This window comes from Silene latifolia, chromosome X (assembly GCF_048544455.1).
Source record: "Silene latifolia isolate original U9 population chromosome X, ASM4854445v1, whole genome shotgun sequence".
NCBI classification, from domain to species: Eukaryota; Viridiplantae; Streptophyta; class Magnoliopsida; order Caryophyllales; family Caryophyllaceae; genus Silene; species Silene latifolia.
The window spans coordinates 100,787,210-100,811,626 of record NC_133537.1 but is presented as its reverse complement, the minus strand read 5'-3'; the positions used below and the strand labels follow the sequence as shown (position 1 = coordinate 100,811,626).

Here is a 24,417-nt window from a genome sequence, read left to right as displayed (position 1 = left end):
GGATCGACGGGTAATGGTGCTCGGACTGACTTGAGGACCAAGTCGCCCTCCCGGATGTTTTGGGGTTTGACCTTCTTGTTGAATGCCCGTTGTATACGTCGTTGGTATAGCTGGACGTTGTGCAAGGCGTTGAGTCGTCGTTCGTCTAGAAGAGTGAGTTGTTCGTACCTTCGACGGGTCCATTCCGCCTCAGGGACTTGACTCTCCAGTAGAATGCGTAGAGATGGGACCTCTAACTCCACCGGTTGAACCGCCTCCATACCGTATGCTAGGTAGAAGGGTGTGGCGCCTGTCGGTGTTCGAATGGAGGTTCGGTATCCCCAGAGTGCGAATGGGAGTTTGCTCGGCCAATCGCGGTAGTTGTCTTGCATTTTCTTGATAATGGTAACAAGAGTTTTGTTTGCTGCCTCCACCGCTCCGTTGGTTTGGGGACGGTAGGGGGATGATCGATGTCGTTTTATCTTGTATTTGTCCAGCAAGGCTTGAGTTTTCGCCCGGAAGTGAGAGCCTTGATCGCTGATGATTTCATGGGGTACCCCATATCGGCAGATGATGTTGTTTTGAATGAACTTGGCCACTTGTTTGGCGGTCAAGACTGCATATGACTGTGCTTCCACCCATTTGGTGAAGTAGTCGATGGCGACGAGGACAAAGCAATGCCCCTTGGTGCCTATCGGGTTGACTTTCCCGATGATGTCGATGCCCCAGGTTGAGAATGGCAAGGGTGATGTCATGGTGTATAAAAGGGATGGTGGTATGTGTTGTACGTTGGCGAAGATTTGGCAATTGTGGCAATGTTTGACGTAGTTACGGCAATCGGCTTCCATGGTTGTCCAGTAGTAACCCAGACGCATGATTTTCCGTGTAAGCATCATTGCACTCATGTGAGGGCCGCATTCTCCGTCGTGAACCTCTCCCATGACTTTCTTGGCTTTGTGATGGTCACTGCAAAGGAGGAGAATTCCTTGGGGTGTTCTTTTGTAGAGTTGATTTTGGTTTATCACGAATTGTGATGCAAGTAAACGGATGGCTCTTTGTCCTCTTTGATCATAGTTGGGAGGGAATTCGTTTTTGGTTTTGTAATTGAGGATGGCTTGGTACCAAGGTTCATCATGGCTTTCCTCGTCGTCGATAATGGCACAAATGTGAGCTGGCTCGCTCCGTCTCTCGACACATAGGGGCATCGACGTCATGTCGTCAGGTATGTTGACGAGCGCGGCAAGTTTTGCCAGGGCATCAGCAAATTGATTTTCCTCTCGCGGCAAGTGGAAGTAGTCGATTTGGTCGAAGAATTCGGCCTCTTGACTGATCTTTGCTCGGTAGGGAGCTAAGCTGTTAGATCGGATTTTCCATGATCCGGATACCTGATTGATGATGAGTGAGGAATCACCATGAACCCTCAGTCTCTTGATGCCAAGTGTGATGGCTGCTTGTAGGCCGATGAGACATGCTTCATATTCAGCGTCATTGTTGGTGACGGCGAAGTCTAGCTTGACCGAGATTGGAACGTGTTCGCCTTCCGGTGATATCAGAAGGATTCCTACCCCAAAGCCTCTCAGATTAGATGCACCATCAAAGTATAGGTCCCATGCGTCGGAGTCGGCACAAAGGATGTCTTCGTCAGGAAGTGACCATATGTCGGTCGTTGGATCCTCGTTGACGGGATTTTCTGCTAGGAAATCAGCGACTGCTCTTCCCTTGATAACCTTGAGAAGTACAAACTTGAGATCGAATTCAGACAGCATGAGTGTCCACCTAGACAGCCTTCCGTTTAGTACGGGTTTTTCGAAGATGTATTTAACCGGGTCCATCTTGGAGTAGATGTGGACCGAGTAGCTGAACATGTAATGCCGTAGCTTCTTTGTTGACCATACTAGGGCAAGGCATGTCTTTTCCAGCTGGGTATACCTCGTCTCGTACTCAATGAACTTTTTGCTGATGTAGTAGATGGCTCGCTCCTCGTTGCCAACTGTTTGTGCTAGCATTGCTCCCATGGCTGTGTTGGGTACAGTCAGGTATAGGGATAGAGGAATCCCCGGTTGAGGTGGCATGAGGACGGGAGGTTTGGATAGTATTTCCTTTATCCTGTCGAATGCCTTCTGACAGTCGTCGTCCCAATCGGTGTGATCGGAGGCGCGAAGCTTCTTGAATATCGGCTCACAAATCATAGTGAGCTTGGCGATGAACCGACTGATGTACTGGACCTGACCGAGAAATCCCCGAATCTCCTTCTCGTTCTTAGGCCGAGGCATTTGTTGAAGGGCTTTGATTTTGGTTGGATCAATCTCAATGCCTCTTTTGCTGACAACATGTCCCAAGAGTTTTCCGGAGGTGACCCCGAATGCACACTTCTGAGGATTTAGTCTCATGTTATATTTCCGCAGACGAGCGAAGAATTTCCGGAGGGCATTGATGTGGCCGTCCCGTTCTTTTGATTTGACGATCATGTCATCCACATATACCTCTACCTCCTTGTGCATCATATCATGTAGGAGAGTGGTAGTGGTTCTTTGATAGGTCGCTCCGGCGTTGATGAGGCCGAAAGGCATGACTGTTTAGCAATATGTCCCCCACTGTGTGGTGAACGCAGTTTTGTGCATGACTTCCTCAGCCATTTTAATCTGGTTGTACCCGGCATACCCGTCCATGAATGATAGGAGAGCATGTTCGGCAGTGTTGTCTACCAGAATGTCAACATGCGGCAAAGGGAAGTCGTATTTTGGACTTGCCTTGTTCAGATCCCTGAAGTCGACGCAAACCCGAATTCGTCCGTCTTTCTTTGGTACCGGCACAATGTTGGCCACCCAGTCAGAGTATTCAGATACTTTGATGAACCCGACCTTGAACTGTTTGTCCACCTCTTCTTTGATTTTTAAGGCCCACTCAGGACGCATCCGGCGTAGTTTCTGTTTCACAGGTTTAGCCCCGGGTTTGATGGGTATCTGGTGCTCTGCAATTTCTCTGTCAATCCCATGCATATCTCTGTAAGACCAGGCGAACACGTCCTTGTTTTCGTGGAGGAGGTCAATGAACTGTTGTCTTTCCGAGGGGTTCAGGGTTATCCCTATCCTAAGTTCTTGAGGTGTATTGTCGGTTCCTACGTTAATAGGCTCTGTTTCCTCAATGATGGGGGTTCTGGTTTCCCGTTTGTCAAGTTCTTTGGCTAAGTGAGGTGGGTAGTCACTCAAGTCAAATTCCTCATAATCATTCAGAATTGCATTGCAGATAAAAAGAGACGAGTCATAAGCAAACTTTGCGTTCATTAGGTTGACATGACCGAAAAGCTCGGAAAGGACAGACATCTCGTGGTCAGTCAAAGGCGACACAACAGAGGAAGTGGCCCCTGGAACAGGCTCCAGGTTGTCACCTTTCATTGGAGTGGGGGTGACCTTAGTAGACTCAACCTCCGAATCGACCACGACTTTGTGATAAAACAATGGGAAGGGGACCTTGACTGGGACTTCCGGAGTGTTAGGAGCTATAACAGACTCGACTCCGACTCGACTCTAGACTCGATCCTTCTTCACCGTCCTTCTTGAACATAGGGCCTTCTCCAGTTGTGATCTTGAGAATGCGGCCTTGGCGATCGGTCCACTTGATGGTCTTCCTCCAGCCCTGGGTGGCTTTCTCCGGGTCAGTATCGGAGATCAAGGAAGTTGGATCAAACTGATTGTCTTTCAGGGCGATGTTGATGGTGTCCTCATAGTCGAGGCGTTTGATGTTATCTTTCCCAAAGAGTAGTGTGACAGCTTGTCCGTCAAGGCATGGTGACGGTTTGGACTCGGTTGATGCAGCCTCGATGTTGTCGGGAATAAAGTAGCAGTCCTGGAAGACTTCCACTCCTGGGTATCTAGCCTTCGCCACAGAGTCATAGATAGGCTCCGGAAAGACGTGGTAGAGTTCGGACTCTCCCTCGGGGACAAAGTATCCGTTGAGAGTCAGGTGGTAATTGTCGTCCTCCTCAATGGCTTGGGAGGCTACCCCTCTTCTCATAACTGCTTTGATTGGGGAAGCGGGGATCGTGATCGTTTTCCCGTTGAAGGGGACCCTGATCTTTTGGTGAAGCGTTGAGGTGACCGCCTTGACGGCGTGAATCCAGGGACGTCCCAGGAGCATGTTGAAGGATGCGTCGATGTCGACCACTTGGAAACTGGTTTGTCTTTCTAGTGGCCCGGTTGCGACGGCTAGAGTGATAAGCCCAGCGACCTTACGACGAGTTCCGTCGTAGGCGCGTACTCCTTGACTCGTTGGGATTATCAGATTCCTTAATACCCAGCCTGTGGGCAGTTTTGAGAGGAATGACATTCACGGCGGAACCGTCATCCACGAGTACCATTGGTATGTTCTTTTGGAGGCATTGCACAGTGATGTACAGGGCCAGGTTATGGTTGGCTCCGAACAGGGGGATATCCTCGTCGGAGAAGACGACCGGGTTGCTCAGATCAGGGGCATCTCTTGTCATGTGTGCCACTATTTCTTCTGGGGAAGAGGTGGAGGGCACGGTTAATTTTCCCAAGGCCTGCAGCAAGCCCTGTCGATGCTCAAAAGGCGTTGCGATCAGTTGCCAAATTGAGATCTCGGCCTTTGCTTTCTGGAGCTGTTTCAGGATTGAATTCTCGGGAGCCTTTGGTTGAGTGTCCACCTCTGGGACGATTTGGTCATTCGTTGTTGGAACGGCCGCTGGGTTGCTCGGATTCTGATAGGGACGTCCGGACCGGGTGAGATGTCCGATTTCCTTCGCCCGCTTCTCCTTTCCTGGGACGACATAGACATCCTCAACATCATCCCGCCATATGCCGTTAATTTCAGGGTCTCGAGGATACCTCGGAGGGGTATTCCTCGGTGGGTAGTTCTTGTGAGGAATATTTTTATGAGGGCGATTTTTGTGGGGGTAATTATTTTGAGGGTAGTTATTTTGAGGGTAATTCTCATGAAGGTGGTTATTTTGAAGGTGGTTTTCGTGGGGTCTATGCCAGAATGGTCGCGGGAGCAATCCATCCTGGGGTGGGTAATTTTGAATGCTTGGGGAATTCTCCCGCGGATGTGGTGCCGGGGGATTGAAGATTAGTCGACGGTAGGGGTCGTCGAGTCGGGTGATTCTCTCAGAAAGGCTGGCAATGGCCTCCTCAACTTGTTGAAACATAGTGAGCATAGTGGCAGCACTGAATACGAACACTCCATCTGAAGGGTCCTTTTCCAGAACATTCACCTCGTCGTCAATTGGCAAGATGAGATGAGAGCAGTCTAGGGTCGGCTCATCGTCAGAGATGGCGTGAATTCCCAGAGGATTCGTCTTGTTGTTTGGCTTAGTTGGTGAGGGTATAGGCAAATCTCCCTTCTCAATCATGTCTTGAATGAGGTGCTTGAGTTTGAAGCAATTTTCGGTATCATCCCCTTTCCCTCGATGATACTGGCAGTAGGCGTTGGGGTTCCAAAATCGGGATTTCTTGGCGTCGGCCGGGTCCGGGGTGGGCCCGATCGGTTGTAGCTTCCCTTGGTCCATGAGCCTTTTCAGGGCACTTGCATAGGTTGACCCTATGTTGGTGAACACTCTCTGGGGGCGTTCAATTTTCTTGGCAGATGGTTCGACGAGGTTAACCTCATCGATCCTTTTTGTCTGACCGTAAGGGCGAGATCCGGTTGAGGTGGATCCTTGATAACCCCTGCCTGTGGTCATTGCTAAGACACCCTTTCGGAGGTTATGCTCAATACGTGTCCCCAGAATCTGCAGATCTTGAAAAGTTTTGATATTTTGATACCTCAGCAGGTTGGCATAAACCGGGCGGAGGTTGTTGACAAATTGTTCCACCAGAGTTGATTCACTCGGCTTACTAACCAACTGAGTACTCACCCTCCTCCAACGGGTTAGGAACTCAGTGAACCCCTCTTTGTCGTTTTGGGTTAACACCTCGAGAGTACGGGTGTTGGCCTGGATCTCGACATTGTCGGCATACTGTTTGGCAAACTCAACTGCGATCTCATCCCAGGTGGTAAGGTTTTTCGGGTCTAAGGAGTAGTACCATTGGCGAGGAATCGGCTCCAAAGAGGATGGGAAGATCCTGGTAAAAAGTTCATGTTTGACCCCTTTAATAGCCATGTAGTCTTTGAAAGTACGGATGTGGTTGAGTGGGTCCTCCACTCTCTTTAACTTAGGCACATCAGTCAGGGTGAAGTTGTCGGGTAACTGGTCCCCAACAGGTTCGAACCTTCGGTTATTTTCAAGGTGGATGTTGTTACCCCGGGCTAGGAGTTGTTCTTCCAAGAGTTTCAGCCTCTTCTCAGTCTCAGACAGAGGTGGGGTACTATGTTCCCCAATTTTCTTGTTCTCCAGGGCGTCGATACGGGTCTCGACGTGATCCAGGGTGACCTTAAGAGCGGTAAGTAGGCTGGCTAGCTGATCAGTTGTGACATCTCTATTGTTATCATTGTTGTTGTTGGACGAAGCTGAAGACGGGGCCATGGCTCGAGGCGTAAAAAAAGCGGCTCACATTACAACTCAATCCGACACGGTTCCAAGACTGAACGTAGACAACACAGAGGACGAGACCAAGATCGACTCAACAAGACGGGGTGACCGTGTGTGGTCCCTCGGTGCTGACTCGATTTATAACGTGACGGTGTTTGACCGAACCTTTGACATGAGTCCAATCATGACAGCGTGACGCCATTGGACGGGTCTCGTGGTGAGACGACTCATAAGTAAAGACCCATAAGTACGTTTGCTTTGACTCGATAGACACGAGGCGGAATTGGAATGGTGGACTGAAGTTTTCGAAAATAGGAATTTTTAAAAGATTCATTTGTCGCTTTAATTGGTCGATAAGGGTTAGGTTGTGGGCCCGGACAAGGAACCCGACCGTGACCGTAATATCAATTAATGCATTCCAACCAAGACCTCGTTCGAGTCTCACCATCTAGGGATCACAAAGACGTAAGTGTCCTAGTTTTTCCCAGGGGAGTCGCCAATCTGTGGACGTGGCCCACCTGCAAGCCCAGCCAATCTGTGGACATACAGCGGTCTTTTGAAAGCCACGCACGGCGGCGTAAAAATGCCTTCGACCGGATCGTTTTAGATCGGTCGGTTTCGTCTCGGTAAGGGTCTCGAAACGATTAGAGATGTTCGGAGTCGCCATCGAGCATTTGTGGGATGCCTGGAACCCGTTCGAATTCCACTTTATACCTCGGTCAAATCGAAGCACAAAGCAGCGTTTGACATAGGTACTAAAGATAAGGAAATCGTCCCTCTTTAGCATCCTATCTCTAGAATGACTCTCATACGCCCTGGATAAGGTCGTCCACTATCCAAAGTTTCTGAGTAAGAGGTGAAGGTACGTATTGGGAAGCCCTTTAATCAGACACCCAATCCCGCCCGCATTTAGCGGCCTCTACTGATCGATCTTGGTTGGTTGAATGCAAAAATTGATAAAACGGTTTTAATGCATGAATGTGCATCCAATAATTTAAACCTAACATGTGAGCTTTCTAAGTCGGTTGATTTAGTCCAAGTATCAAGTATAAGATGTCGAGTTGGATTAATGATTGATTTGCATGCAAGACGGAAATTAAACATCCATTTACCGTATTAGGTTTAGGGTGCATAACATGATCCATTTGTCTTAGTAAGGCATTTTGCAAATGTGGTTTTGGTTAATCGAAAATTCATCTGATCCGTCCTATATCCGGGTTAACCGGAGTCGGGATCGTCCTAGACTAATGCTGGAAGGGAACAGGCCCTGTACCAGACGGCTATAAGAGGCGCGAGCCAGCCGGCGGTGTAAGGGGCCTCCCTCTGGTTTTGAAAATGAGAAAGAAAAGGCCTGCTTGAGGCGCGGGTTACCCAACGGTTGTATGCCGTGTTCTGACTGTTTATAAAACGTTATGAAATGTGTTAAAAGTGGGTATTTGAACCCGATTTGATTTTGAAAGGGTCGTTTATGTTAGAAATCTATATCTCATTATTTAACATATTCTTATATGTTTCAAATTTATTTAGTCATAAAATAAATTGCAAATCTTATGCATGCAAACTAAAAAGATAAGAGAAGAAATCATTTTCTCACCATATGAAATTCGGTCAAATGGGCACCAACAAGATCTCCTTCTTGTTAGTTCTTGAGCTTTCCAATATTGGATGAACATACATGACTTCAAAATAGAAGCCCTCCAATTAGTAGCATCCAAGACTATCCCTTAAACCCACAAACTAATATGTACTAGATATTTATATTGTGGTTTACCTTAAAATTGATTACTAATACTCATATATTACATTAATAATTTTAGTAATCTTTTGAACAAATTTGAATCAAAAACTCATCTTTTTGATGAAGATTAAAGAGAGAGAAGAGAGGAAAAATACATGAACTTTTTGCATGTAATATTAGAATGAATGATGATATAAATTAAGAGAATAAAATTCTCTATATTTGGGGTGGAAAACCGGTGGTAGTGGCTTTGGGTAGTCAAATTAATCTTCCCAATTTGCTTTTGTTCTTCACAAGAAAAGCTAGCTAGTAGTAGGTGTCATCATGATGTCTATTTTATTATTTAAATAACAAAAACCATCAAAACCCACTTACTACATATAAAACCGGTTTTCCATGTAATATGGAGTTCATTTTATTTTTGTCAATTGTACAATTGTATGTCATGTGACATATGACATGTCTTATGTCATGTTTGAATTTAAAATGCATATTTAACAAATTACATATCATTTACAAATTAAATAAATCATAATTAACAAATTGACTAGTAATTTAAAATTACTTTTTCATAAAATGGTCATTTAATTACTAGTTAGTATAATTCACAATATCTTGTAATTATAACTAACCTATCATTCTCATCTCGCGTGTTTCGCAAACACCGATTAATTTTAGTAATATAACTTCTTAAATTACTAAATAAAATCTCATTTAATCACATTATAATAAGATGTCATTGTCTCTCTTATGATAATAATAATTTGTTCAATTTTAAGGAATTAATTAATCTGTATCGGTATACAACCAATTAACCTTTTCAATTAAGGGAATCGTCCTTTAGGTGTGACCTCAAGGGATCAACTGATCACCACCGTCGCACGACAGTAATGTCAAACTCTAGCCAGGCAATCATTACCGATATGTGTGGACCAGTTGACTATATATGTAATGTATCATCCCTTTCGTATTCTTGGTATGAGATTTAATAATGATATTTAAATCATGTGATCGCACTATTGTTGAGGACACATTTCCCAACAATCTCCCACTTGTCCTCGACAAGTGTGCGTCACCAATTCTCTTGTCCTATTACTATCTCCCACTCAATGCAAGGTGTCTTTCGGGTCGTACTTGCAAGTGATCATATCGAGTGGTTTCCTCGATCCGAGAATAACTGATTGACCGGATTTATCTATCATAGATACCTTCCGAGCGTGGCCACGCATTTCCAGTTCATTACTCCTCGAGTGGCCCTGAGATATTGTTTTAACCCTGACAAGGGGGTGGACAATTCCTATCGCACTTATTCCCTTCGACTAGCCACAGCCATCATAACCCAAAATATGCCCATTTGACCCCATTTACGAAGGTCGTAGTAACACAAATCAAAGTTAATCTGAAACTGTGCCATCTTAGGCGAACAGTCTTTAGTCAAAAGAATCGACTCATTAGAATACTATAGTAGCTCTCGCCACGAACAGGCTATATAAATTTGCCAGAACTCTATAAGCGGTCACTGCCCGACAAAGTGTTCCTAACAGTCTGCCTATGTGATCGACTAGTCATCTCACATGACTCTATGGCACTTGAACTTGCCATCAATCGCATCACACTCTAGTCACTTCGAGACGTCACCTCATACAAGTGACTATGGGCGAATACCATGTTAAACCGGGTTCACTTTAACGGGGTTCAATGTTGTCTCTACAACCCGTTTTGATGTAACAAAGTATAATAAAAGAGTTTTATAGTAAAACTCAAACGACAAATGCGATTATCACATATAAAATAGTCAATGCTTGATTACTACTTCATATTCTATAATCTAATTTGATCTTTTATGTAGTTATTCATCTCAATTTAATTGAAATGACATGATGCATCATGTTAAGCCTATGAGAAGGCTTTGGTTAGTAGGTTTTATCAACTTCTTGTACCTTACTCAACCTTACTACATACTCGTTTTCCTTTGTAATGTATACATTTGCAATACAAAACTTTCTGAGTACGTGTCGAGATCCAATCAAGACATAGGCCCTCTAGCCTTAGAATAGCTCCCACTGTTTTCACAGTGTGCGGGACTCATCCTTCTTGCACCTCTCATGATTGCAAGTGTACTCAATTTCCGTTGTAAACATTTCTCATTGTTCTTTATTGCCTAGAACGATTCTAGAAAATCAACTTCTTAATTAACATAGCCACAATGGTATCTTAACCATCCTAATGTGTTTTGATTATGGCTTTGTCAGAAACCATGCGCAATCTCAATTGTCAATTGTCACTTGTGTAACACCCTTACACAAAATTGCATCATAAACACTTTGCTTTACTTCCTTAATGCTTCTGCAAGCACTTAAGGGTAATCTTTATGGTTTACTTGGTAAAGATTACTTAAATTCGATTTTGAAAATAATTCATCATACTCAAAGTATATGAAGTGTTATACATCATTTCCTATTTAATTGATTCCGCAACGGAAGCAAATGGAATCAATCAAATATGTTCAATTTAATTGAACTAGTCATGAATCTTATCAACATAAGACTTCTTATTGACGCTAATATCATGAGGATTTATCTTCATAAATCTAGATATTAAAGATGTATTATAATACTCCATAAGTCTTAAATCATTCGCAATGATCAATATGTCATCCACATATAAGACTAATTAAAATTTCCGTAACTCCCACTAAACTTCATGTATAAACACAATTTCTCGACTTATCGAGAAATGTTTTATCACATGATCAAAATGTTGATTCCAACTCATTGATGTCCTACTTAAGATCCTCTCTTAAGTTTCACATTATCTTAGGATTGCAAGAATCTACAAAACTCAAGACATGTATTGAATACATTCCTTCTAATTGAAGAAGTGGGTTTTAGATTTCACTTGCTATGTATTTCATAATAATGAAACACAATCCCTAAGAATATCCAAATAGACTTAAGCATTTCAACTAGTGCAAAACACTTTGCTCCCAATCAAGCTTTGAAATCTCTCTTTATTAGTGCAAAACCCTGTGTCACTAATCAAGCCTTTTTATTTCGGATTTTCATGGCTCTAAGCCTTATATTGAGTTGTGACTTAAACACTCTCATGTAAGTCATATGTTTATTACTTTCCAGAAGTAATCAACTTGAATCAAACAATTTCTTTTGTAAGTTATAAGCTCTTTACTTTCTTAAAAGTAGCATAAATTCATTATCTTTAACAAGTGACGAATTTAACCTCCTAGGTTTTAAAGAAACAACATCTTACAAAATGTCTCATGTAGCCAAGAAAGACCAGTTTCTTGCGATATAACATTATTTGTGGGCTCTTTAATAATTTTCTCCCACTCTGTCTTCTAGAAATAAACTTGTATTTTTAGAAAGACAGCTTCACGAGCCACAAACACGGTGTACTCGTGATAATTGAAAAGGGAAAAATGAGCATTTGTTTCTTGTGAAAACTTACAAGCATGGTACCCTTACCATTTCGTATCTCATATGATTCGATTTAGTGGAAAAATAATTTAGACAAAATGATAAAATCCCCAAAAGGATCAAGTAACTCAAAGTAACTTGATTGAAGTCCAAACCATATCGAATAGCGTTTGATTTCTTATCCAACCACACATTATCCCATAATGTGTGTTAAGAGAGATTAACTTGTGATACTATATCACATTTCTTTTGGCTTATATCAAAGTCTTCACTTTGATAATCCCATCGCGATTAAATCGTGATTCCTTGAACTCTTTGAAATTCTTCAAAGATTTCTCTATTTACCTTATTAAGTGAACATATTAGTGTCAACTTAAATCGTTGGTAAAAGATAATGATCAACCTATTATGGATTGATGATTTACAACCTCGATCTCCTTTTCAACCAAAAGGCACGAGATATCTTGCTTTGAATACAAGATACGCATAAACCATAAGATCTAATGGTTTCAAGAGTACTCGATAACTCTTTGCGTTAATCATTCCAGAATCTAAGGTTTGATATTGGGTTACTAATTTGAGTCTTGCATCATCTTCATGATATATTATTCTAGTTTGGTTTAGAAAATAATCACCTTGATAATGGGCTAGCCATACATCAACTTATGGTGTATAGGGTCACAAAAGTGAAACCTCTTTTGTATCTTAACAAGTTTGTATTCTTATTTAGAGTTTATGTACTTAATAGTCACAATTAAGTACAACTCCAAACCCAAAAACTAGATTAAGTACACAATGACTCTATCTCTCGACTTCATTGTTGCTAGTCGTCATATTCTAATCATCCTATGTATCAAACATAATGATGAAAACCACCACTGGTTTCTGATATTGACATAGTAGTACTAGCAAAATTTATGTTTAATCAAATAAACATTTAAAGAAGAAGGTCTCATTAGATGTCCCACAACTAACTTGTTGATTCTTCAATAATTTGGGGTAGTTTCCTTTCTAGTGTCCAACATTTAAGACAGTGGAAACTTTATCGGTCGGGATTGATAGGTTTAGTATCGCTATTCTCAACAACTTTACTTTTAACATTACCTTGTATCAATTCCATTATAATCTTTACTTCTTGAACCTCGTCCTCATCTTAACGGTTTAAGAGAATGCCCCCACTCATTTCAATGAGTCTTTGCTTTGAGAAGCAAAATTGAATTCATGAAGATTACTCTTCATTTGTTCGTTTTAGAAGCAAATTCATATTTGTCTTTAGTTACGATGTTTTAATGGAGATTTGAATCAAAAAACGAAATGATATCGTATATGAATTGTGGTAAAGAAATAGAACAATACGTCAACGGAATAATGAAAACAAAACATTTATCATTATAATAATTCTTGTAAACAAGTATAGCATTTACATAGTGACCTCGATCTATCCAACTATGATAAATGATTCCAAGATCCAAATTGATATTAACTTGAGCACGGTGTGGTCGATACATCCCTTATCAATATAACTCGGTGGATTAACTCTTTAATCGATTCTACTTTTAGAACTCTTGGTCGATAAAATTACATTAACATTTATCTTTAGCCCAAAACACATCCGACAAGGGCACGGTGTGGCCGATACATCCCTTATCAAAAAACTTTTGTTGAGTTCAACCCAAATTTCGAATAAATGTGTCCATGATCCAAATCCACATCAACTTGGGCACGGTGTGGCCGATACATCCCTTATCAAGATGAATTCGGTGGATAGACATTTATCACCCACTTCCCCTACGTAACAAGGTACCGGTGTGGCCGAGCGCACTCCCTCACGAAATAGGTTTTCATGGTTTCTACTCTTTGGTAAGGCTAAGTCTCAATTGTTTATTTTTTAGCGAGAGATCTTGTCAATTTATTATCTATCACGTTTTAAGTGAACTAAAGCGGTGAACTACGATAATTGTAATTGACACGGTCGATATACTCGATTAAAATGATAATGCTTGTTTTAGTTATGGCGATTTAGCGATGCATGCGACATATAAATAAAATGCAAAGCATAAATTAAATCCTAGTATGGCCTTCCTAAAATAGAAAATCTAATTAACTATTACATATTCGGAAACCAACTCCATTGGTCCCTTGAACTTCGGTTTTGGCACGCATCTCGAGGTAACACCGTCTTTATGTATCGCCTTCTTGAATGACTCCGTCTTTATGAACTCCGGAATAATTAAATTACATAACAAATTACATAATTTCCTATTATACATATGTAATTAAAATAAATAAAAATCTATTAAATTACAAGACGGTGATACGAGATCACAATAAATTACAACCGAATCGATATTCCCATACATTTCGGGTAATACCAATTAAAAACTAAGGCGATACTAAGTAAAATTACATAATTCAAAATTACATAAAATAAAATTATGACAATCATAAATAAAATGCAGCATTATAATATGTATGAACATGCCCAATTTTATGTTAAATCGCCTTTAAGGAGCCAATATCGTATATTAATCGGTTTTTACGGATTTGTGTGATTCAACCTTTTAAAATCACAATAATTACATAAATTCATATTTATGAACAAGTTAATTACCCTAACCTCTTAGGACTCAAAATTAGTCTTCACTAATTACTTGACCATAATTAACTCATATTTCTAAAATTGTTCATTAATGGACTTAAAATTATAATAAAATGCTATAAACTTCAAATAAATCACAAAAATTTCAAATAAATTCAAAATTTGAAATTTAAACTCATGAACATTCTGGAAAAATACCATGACACTCATAATATTCAAAAACTTAGGTTAAAAATTTCGAAATTTATCGGGAAAAACAATGTTCCGGTTTATCGGATTTATCAATTATAATCATAAAAACATGAGAAAAAATTATATTCATTAACTTTTCAATTTCAGATCTGAAAAAGATAATAAAATGCAACATGTGACGTTTTTCCTTAGTCATGGAGTATGTTTTAGCAATTATTTACTAATTAAGTCACTATTTATGCTATTTTTCATCAAAAATCCATAAATCATGCATGAAGACTTCATTATAGCCTATTATTTTACACACATCTTGTAAAATTGCATGTGACAACATACTAAATTTCAATGACAAGATTCGAAATATTTCTCATATTAACCTATTTTTCATTTAAATTCGATTTTTAAGATGAAAAATCCATTTATCGAGCATAAGAACTCCAAAAATTATGAAACTTTCCAGATCAACTAAAAATAATATATTTGAAAACATATCCAAAAACCACCTGAAAATTCGAAGTTTTGCTAATTTTCGTCCAAAAATGACATTTTTATCATAAAAATCACATTTTAATGCCAATATTATATAAAATGAACACAAAAATCCATAAATTAACCAAAATATCCTAAATACATTTTAGGATCAGAAACTTTAACATGCATAAATTATTTTCGTGATATATCATAATAACACAAATTTACAAGTTTTATATGTTAATCGTATAACACGGAAAAACTATAACCGATTTGCATGCAAACAACCTTGTGCTCATGATCCCGCTTGTTAGAAATCTATATCTCATTATTTAACATATTCTTATATGTTTCAAATTTATTTAGCCATAAAATAAATTGCAAATCTTATGCATGCAAACTAAAAAGATAAGAGAAGAAATCATTTTCTCACCATATGAAATTCGGTCAAATGGGCACCAACAAGATCTCCTTCTTGTTAGTTCTTGAACTTTCCAATATTGGATGAACATACATGACCTCAAAATAGAAGCCCTCCAATTAGTAGCACCCAAGACTATCCCTTAAACCCACAAACTAATATGTACTAGATATTTATATTGTGGTTTACCTTAAAATTGATTACTAATACTCATATATTACATTAATAATTTTAGTAATCTTTTGAACAAATTTGAATCAAAAACTCATCTTTTTGATGAAGATTACAGAGAGAGAAGAGAGGAAAAATACATGAACTCTTTACATGTAATATTAGAATGAATGATGATATAAATTAAGAGAATAAAATTCTCTATATTTGGGGTGGAAAACCGGTGGTAGTGGCTTTGGGTAGTCAAATTAATCTTCCCAGTTTGCTTTTGTTCTTCACAAGAAAAGCTAGCTAGTAGTAGGTGTCATCATGATGTCTATTTTATTATTTAAATAACAAAAACCATCAAAACCTACTTACTACATATAAAACCGGTTTTCCATGTAATATGGAGTCCATTTTATTTTTGTCAATTGTACAATTGTATGTCATGTGACATATGACATGTCTTATGTCATGTTTTAATTTAAAATGCATATTTAACAAATTAAATATCATTTACAAATTAAATAAATCATATTTAACAAATTGACTAGTAATTTAAAATTACTTTTTCATAAAATGGTCATTTAATTACTAGTTAGTATAATTCACAATATCTTGTAATTATAACTAACCTATCATTCTCATCTCGCGTGTTTCGCAAACACCGATTAATTTTAGTAATATAACTTCTTAAATTACTAAATAAAATCTCATTTAATCACATTATAATAAGATGTCATTTTCTCTCTTATGATAATAATAATTTGTTCAATTTTAAGGAATTAATTAATCTGTATCGGTATACAACCAATTAACCTTTTCAATTAAGGGAATCATCCTTTAGGTGTGACCTCAAGGATCAATCGATCACCACCGTCGCACGACAATAATCTCAAACTCTAGCCAGCCAATCATTACCGATATGTGTGGACCAGTTGACTATATATGTAATGTATCATCCCTTTCGTATTCTTGGTATGAGATTTAATAATGATATTTAAATCATGTGATCGCACTATTGTTGAGGACACATTTCCCAACAGTTTAGACCGCATTTGTTGATTTGGAGAACTAGACTCGAATAATCATCATTGTTTGATAAGATTCGGTGTCGGGCTCGGTTTGACAAGCTTGACATGAATAGTTTTGAAAATGATTATGGACTAATTCTTTTAAGTCCATTTTGAATGTAATTAGTCGGTACTCATCATCGTACCCGGGTTAAAATCCGGCATGGTATATAGAACCAAGGATGATTTCGTGTTGGTGACTAATATGTTTGTTTGAAAATGTAAAGAAATGAAATAAAAGGCTTTAAAATACTTCTTAAATGTCATTAACCAAATATTATCACCGAAACACGGATTTAACCGTCATGGTATGAAGAACCAAGGGTGAAGAATGCTTTATGGTTAAAACATGTGAAATGAAACAAAAGGATTTCAAAAATACTTGAAATGGTAAAAACCGATTACAAATATGAAAAATGGATTAAGGGAAATGACGAGAACAAACACGGTTGATCTCTGGTCTGAGCACCCCATTTAGGCGCGAGCCTGTTGGCGACCTAAGGGGCTTTTGCCTCTGACCAAAAATCAGTTTTGGCTCGTTTATTCCATGTTTTGGTACATGTTATGCATGTTTTAGCATGTTAAAGTCATGAAATGAATGAAAACATAATAAAAGAGGATTTTTACACCCTCATACTTACATGTTTGGTTATGGCGAGTGACCGACGTAAGTGTAACAACTTGTTTGATCGGAAAAAACCCGGTTTGAAACCGTTTTGGTATGTAAAAGAGTGTTTTAAAAGTTTAGTGATGGTGTAGTGGTCAAAGTGGTCGGACAAGTGGTTTAATGCACGATGACGGTACCAAACAATGTGTAAGGCTCGTGTTTACGATCGGTAGGTCGTAAACATGCGTCGGATTGTGACTTTAGAAGTCGAGTCGAGAATTTTAAGGGAGAAAAGAGGGGGCGGACACTCGCGTAACTCTCAAATGGGTGGCATTTGAGGGGTATTTATAGGAGAATGAGTGGTTGTGTGAGTTTTGAGCGACGTGGCCATCTGGGCTGCTTAAAGAGGCGCGAGCCAAGCCGCGGGTCTTCGAGTTGTGTTGTCGCTTTCACAACAAACGCAATCATGATTTGTTCTATCCTAGGTTTTGTAGTCACATGTTTGGTACTTGACCAACATGAATCCGGGAAAACTTAGTATAGAAGGCTTGAGATATTTTTGGTTTTTGTGTTTGACTCGGTTTGACTCGTTGTTGGAGTCGGGATTTGAATTTTCGAGTCGGTTTTTGGTCCGGTGTCGGTTTTGACTCTAGTTAGTGTCATCGCGACCCCGTCGTTGTGCATTAAACATTCCAGGTATTTTTGAAATGTTTTGAAATGTTTTGTTTTCGAAATCGTTTTAAGTTTTCCGACGTAAAGTTGTACACAAACTGTCGATCAAACGCTGTGATCCCAAAACATGTTGTAGTCCGATAATCATCGGGTGTTTGTTGGAGTCTCAGCAGATACTGGGTATCTACACTACTCCAAAAACTACCCCTCCAACCACACCCAAACCCACAACCAGACCACCACCAACGCTAATCCCAAACCGTTTAAAGACAAAGGCCAATATTGTAGGGGACTTCAAACGGGACTACCCTAATGTTTTCTTTCCACCGCCAATCCCCAAACAAAACCGACCCTTTGCTCACACTGCCACCGTGCCCTCCAACACCACCTCGTCCTACCTAATTGACAGTGGTGCCTCGTATCATATTGCTAAAGACATCGCCACTCTCTCGCTCCACACACCCACTGATGAGCCGGATGACCTCGTTATCGGTGACGGGTCAACTCTACCCATCACCCATCATGGTTCATTCACTGTTCTCTTCTCATCTCAATCTCTTTTCTTTAATAATGTCCTTGTTGTCCCGTCCATATCTCGTAATTTACTTTCCGTTTCTCAATTTAGTAAGGTTAACAATGCTATTGCCCTATTCTCACCCACTTCTTTTTGTTTTAAGGAACTTTCGACGGGTAACATCCTTCTCCACGGCCAGTTTCAAGATGGCGTCTACCAATGGCATCCACCCGACTCACGCCCTCAAGCCCATCACTCCACCACCTCGTCTTCTAGCACCTTGTGGCACACTCATTTAGGACACCCTTAAAATGCAACTTTGAAGCTTTTAAACTCTCGTCATAATCTTCATATTTCCAACTATTTGCATTGTAATTCATGTTTAATTAATAAGAGCCACAAATTTCCGTTTTCGCAATCAACGCTTCACTCCACTGCTCCTCTCGATTTAATCTATTCCGACGTATGGACCGCTTCCGTTGTGTCTCGTGATTTACATAAGTACTATGTAATTTTCGTTGATCATTATACCCACTACATTTGGTTTTATCCAATCAAAAACAAATCCGACACACTACTTATATTTCGACGCTTTAAAGTTATCATTGAAAAATACTTTCAAAAAACGATCCGTCAATTTTCCTCCGACAACGGTGGTGAATATGTTAAATTAAATCCCACACTGCTTAATGATGGAGTCACACACCTTACATCCCCACCACATACTCTAGAACACAATGGATTTGCCGAAAGACGCCATCGCCACATCGTTGAGACTGGCCTTGCACTCCTCGCACACGCTCAAATGCCAAACACATTTTGGCCTCATGCTTTCGCTACTGCCGTATACCTCATTAATCGACTACTCAAACAAACACTGCAAAATGACACACCCTATCATCTTCTATTTAATCAAGAACCTAATTACCATAAGCTTCACCCATTTGGTTGTTTGTGCTATCTATAGCTTCGTCCATATTCCAACCACAAGCTTGACCCTAAATCCCAAATCTGCGAATTTTTGAGATACTCCACCACTCAAAGCGCTTACCTATGCTATGACCCCTCCACCAAGAAGCTTTACACCTCGCGTCATATTGGATTCATCGACCACGAGTTTCCCTTCATCACTCTCACCAAAACAACACCCTCCTCCCTTCCCTCACCTGATCAATGGTGCAACTTCTGTAACACCCCCATACTCCAAGTGCCTTACCGGGACCACTTAAGGTATGGGAATGTTACAAAGTGGTATCAGAGCGATGATTTTGGAACCAGTAACTAATGAGCCCAATGAATATAGAGAGTCAAATTAAAATGACCCCGGGTAGGAGTTGTTAGGAGCTAATTCAAATACTTGGGAGACGTCCTAAAGTCGCGAACTCGCCCTACAACTTTAAACCGGTCACTATGGGGTGTCATGGGATTGCTATGTGTTTACTAATGTTCTATTGAATATGTTGGATGAATATGTATATATATGAATTTGTTGGATGAATGGTATGTGGTTGAATGGAGGATGTGGTGAAAAGGATGATAGTAATCGTATATGGTAATATGATTAGTGGTTAAGCTACTTGTTTACTATTATTTCATATGCATATGTTAGATAAAGTGTACGATGGATGATTTGGTGGAAAAAGGTGAAGTAATATTGCATAAGAATATGATTTCATGATTTAAGTATGTTTATATAACGGAAGTGAATTTTTATAATGTTTTTTTTTTTTAGACAAAGGTGTACTACTTCTTATACATAAACAAAATTTACAAGAAACCGCTAACATACCAGTTTTGATTACAATCTAGGAAAAACTGAACACGATTAAAACTATTAGCAACAGCTATCGGGACTAGAGGCATGTCGCTTTTGTAAAGAAACTGTAGAAGATTTTCATTGCTGATTCTGAACAGCACTGATTGGAGTCTACTATAGGAGGCATAAGTCATAGCCTCCAGTAGAGCTATGATGGTAGCTTGAAGACGAGAGTTGCAGAAACGGTCACAACAATCATGAAGAACAAGATCATTGTAGCAGATTTGAAAGGAACAAGTCGACATCTTTTTGTTGAAAGCAAAAACAATATCGACACAGTGGTAAGGTTGCTGTAAACGAGAGAAAGAGGGGCAAAAAACTGACTGTTTTGAAGGTGCAAGAACAGTCTCCGGTAGCCTGGAACAGAAAGCAAGCTGCTGCGCCAAAAGCTGATCAGCCTCATGTATAATTGCAGCAGGGTTGACAGGGAGAGCTCGAAAAAGTACATTATTTCTGTGATTCCAAATAGCAAAAAGAAGAAGGGTAAAGTGCATTTTTGCGCCAGTAGCTTCCGCATCAGTGCGAGTTAAATATCTCAAGAAATTTTGGAACCACCGATGAAAAGGGACATTGGATGCAGAATCCGTTCGAAGTCCAAGGTGACTAGCAAACCAAACTCTTTTAGTGACTTCACAATCTCGGAAAAGGTGTCCCATAGATTCGGAATTCAAATGGCAAAAACAACACTCAGGGTTAATAACCAAACCTCGTCGAATTAGCACATCCGAAGTAGGTAAAATTTGATGAGCCATTTTCCAAAGGAAAATCTTAATGTGAGGTTGACATGGAAGTTTCCAAAGTAAATCCCACTGGAAGTCGGAACAAAGGCGTGAACCAGAAGAAGAAGACAAAGAACATTTTTCCAGAAGGAATGAGTAACCAGAACGAGATGAGTATCTTCCATCTTCCGTGGACTTCCAATAAATATAGTCATCCATAGGTTGATGAGGAAGTTCCAGGGAACAAATAGCTTTTGCTGAAAATTTATTAAAGAGCTGGAAAATAACTTTCGTATTCCAGTGAGTCGAGTCTAGCAGAAGATCATCAAAGGTTACAGATTGAGGTTGCCTCTGAGCCTTGAAAATAGGTTTATTACCAAGAATCCAAGCGTCAGATTTAAGGTCAATAGATTTTCCATTTCCAAATTTCCATGCAATTCCATCCCGAAGTAAAAAAGATGTCTTGACAACGCCTTTCCAGGCATAAGACGCTGCTGAATATTGTGATTTGTTGCGGGGTATAGGAAAATCCTTCTTGTATTTGGATCGAATAACTTTTGAAAAAAGCAAAGACGGCATATGATGAGATCGCCAGAAATTTTTAGCCAACAGTGCTTGACTAACAATTGTTGCATTCTTCAGGCCAAGTCCACCACTCGACTTTGGTTGTTGTAATTGTTCAAAAGGTAACCAGTGTTGAGCATTTGTATGATGAGGTTTTTTCCACCAGAATATATCAACTAGGTAATTTATTTTAGAAGTAATCTGCTGAGGTAAAGGAATAACGGAGGCGACATAAGCAATGGATGCCATAAGAATTGAGTTGATTAGAATCAACTTAGCTGCTTGTGAAAAATTTGCTGGCCCCCATGAAAGGATCTTATTTGAGAGCTTGTCTAATAGAAACTGGAAAGAAGACAATTTTCTTCTGCCCAAATCAATCGGGATGCCCAGATAAAGACCGAAATTTGATTTTGGTTGCACATGCAAAATATCAAGAATGTGCTCCTTAAAATCCGTCGGAGTGTTGGGGCTGAATTTGATGTATGATTTATGATGATTAATCATTTGACCCGAAATAGAGCTGAAATCAATCAAGATTCTTTGCAAGGACTCACATCCTGAAGTTGTAAGACGAAGGCATAAAAGCGAATCATCTGCATATAATAAGTGAGAAATGGCAGGACTTTGTCTAGAGAGTTTAATGCCTTCAAATTCTCCATTTGATTCAGCTTTGAAAATCAGAAGGGACAAGATCTCCATGCATAATATAAAGAGGTAAGGCGAGATAGGATCACCTTGACGTAAACCACATTGAGGAAAGATACGGCTGGAAGGGGTACCATTAATAAGAATTTGCAAAGAAACAGTTCTCACACAAGATTTGATTAGCTTTCGAAAAATCTTTGGGAAGCCAAAAAGCTTGAGAACTCTGAATAAGAAGGGCCATGAAACTCTATCAAAAGCTTTATTCATATCAAGCTTAATAGCTCCATAACAGCGAGTGCCCCTTTTCCGTTGATTAATATAAGTCAAAATCTCAATGCCAAGAAACCCCCAACCACTGATTAAGCGTCCGGGAACAAACGCATTTTGATTTTGGCCAATGATACGATCAATAACCTTCTTGAGCCTAACAGCAATATATTTAGAAGCAGCTCTGTAGATAACATTACAAAGGCTGATAGGACGGAATTGAGAAATAGTCTCTGGTAGGTCAACCTTTGGAATGAGAACAACATGAGTATTGTTCCAAGCAGGAGGAAGGACACCCGAGTTTAGGAAAGATAGAATAGATGAGGTGATATCCTCCTTAATAAGTCCCGAAAAAAGCTGAAAAAAGCGCGGTGGAAAACCATCAGGTCCAGGAGATTTATTAGGTTTCATCGAAAAAAACGCATTTTCGACATCTTTGGACGTGAAAGGTTGAGACAAGTAATGCTGCTGAAAACCATCAAGCTGAGGGAAAGGTAAATCATCAAGTGCAAAGGATGGCGAAGGTTGAGAAGTGGAACCAAAAAGGGCAGTGAAGTGAGAAACAATGAGCTGTGAGAGATCCATTTCAGAAGAAATCCAATTGCCAAAATCGTCTTTCAAAGCAAAAATCCTAAGTCGTTTCTGACGAGCTTTTGAGCGGCTAAAAAAATAAGAAGTTGGCAGCCCATCATTAAAACGGAACTCGGATTTTGCGCGTTGTTTCCAAAAAGAATGCTGGATGAAGACGTCATGCTCAATTGACCTAATATTGGTAATATGATTAAAAGCAGAGGAGCAATCCTAAGCATAAGCAGCAGATAAAGATAGATCCTTGGATATCAAGCTCCAATCAAGCATAAAGTGATGACGATTCTGAAGAACCCAACGTAAAATTGCAGAACGGATAGCGGTCAGTTTCATAGAGACAGAAGTGGAATGGCTTATAGCAGAAGAGCTCCAGATGGATGAAATAAGGGATTGAATATCCGGGTGTTCCAAACACCAATTATCCACTCGATACGGTCGCTTGGGTTTTTTAGCTTTGGCAGAAGTAGATAGCACAATTGGAGCGTGGTCGGAAAAGGAAAATGTTGAGATTTTGAAGATGTGCATCAGGAAACAAAAGAAACCAATCTTGAGATGCGTAGCAACGGTCAAGACGCTCCAAAATCAAACTAGAGGAATCTCTTTTGTTTGCCCAAGTAAAACTAGGGCCAGAAAAAGGAAGCTCTGAAAGAGGAATATTTATACGCCAATCTAAAAAAGATTTCCATCCTGTAATGTTGAAAGAGCCTCCAAGTTTATCATAATGATGTTCAACTTGGTTGAAATCTCCAATAATGCACAAAGGAGAGTAAGATGAACAGAGAGATTTCATATGTTGCCAGAAACTAGCTCGAGACGCATTACCGGACTCGCCATACAAAAAGAGAGCAAACCATACATTATTAGACGGACGCTGTACAACTTTACAGAGGATGAAATGAGGATCCAAAATAAGATGCAAAATATCAGATCCATCATCCCATAACAAAAGTAACCCACCGCTTAAACCAATAGCATCAGTACCACAAAAATGAGGTAGGTTGAGGGAACTAGTTTTACACACACTATCCGCTAAGGAACATTTTGTTTCTTGGAGAAAAACTATAGATGCATCATAGTAGCGTACGGACCATCGAATGTACGGAATGATAGGGGAGTCCGTACTACGTAGACCCCTAACATTCCATGAGAAAATCTTCATTGGCCTAATGGTGGCAGAGGCAGGCCTGCCACAACCCAAACTTTTGAGCAAACAGCGTGAGCATCCGAAGACACGGGACAAGAAAAGTCCCCAGAATCTGCAAGGTTGGAACAAATTTTTAGTCGCTTGTTGGGGAAGGATGAAATAAAACCACGAGAATCCTCCTCAGTAGAAAAACTTGTATAATCCCTTTTACGAGAACCAGCAATGGGATCAGCGGATAAGCAAGGCGCAGCAGGAGAAAAAGGGGAGTGAGGAAGCGAGGCTCGGGAGCTAAAACTGGAATTTTCGTTTAGAAATGTTGCAAAACCAAAAGTAG

The 24,417-nt window shown here is 40.0% G+C and overlaps 1 protein-coding gene across 1 annotated transcript; it reads right to left on the bottom strand.

Moving 5' to 3' along the window:
- Positions 1-20,107: 20,107 nt before the first annotated feature.
- LOC141617953 (uncharacterized) lies at positions 20,108-24,098 on the bottom strand. Its single transcript, XM_074435085.1, has 2 exons — positions 23,482-24,098; positions 20,108-23,114 (listed from the first exon to the last, which is right to left on the bottom strand). The coding sequence occupies exons 1-2, from the start codon at positions 24,096-24,098 to the stop codon at positions 20,108-20,110; spliced, it is 3,624 nt and encodes a 1,207-aa protein (XP_074291186.1).
- Positions 24,099-24,417: the final 319 nt, after the last annotated feature.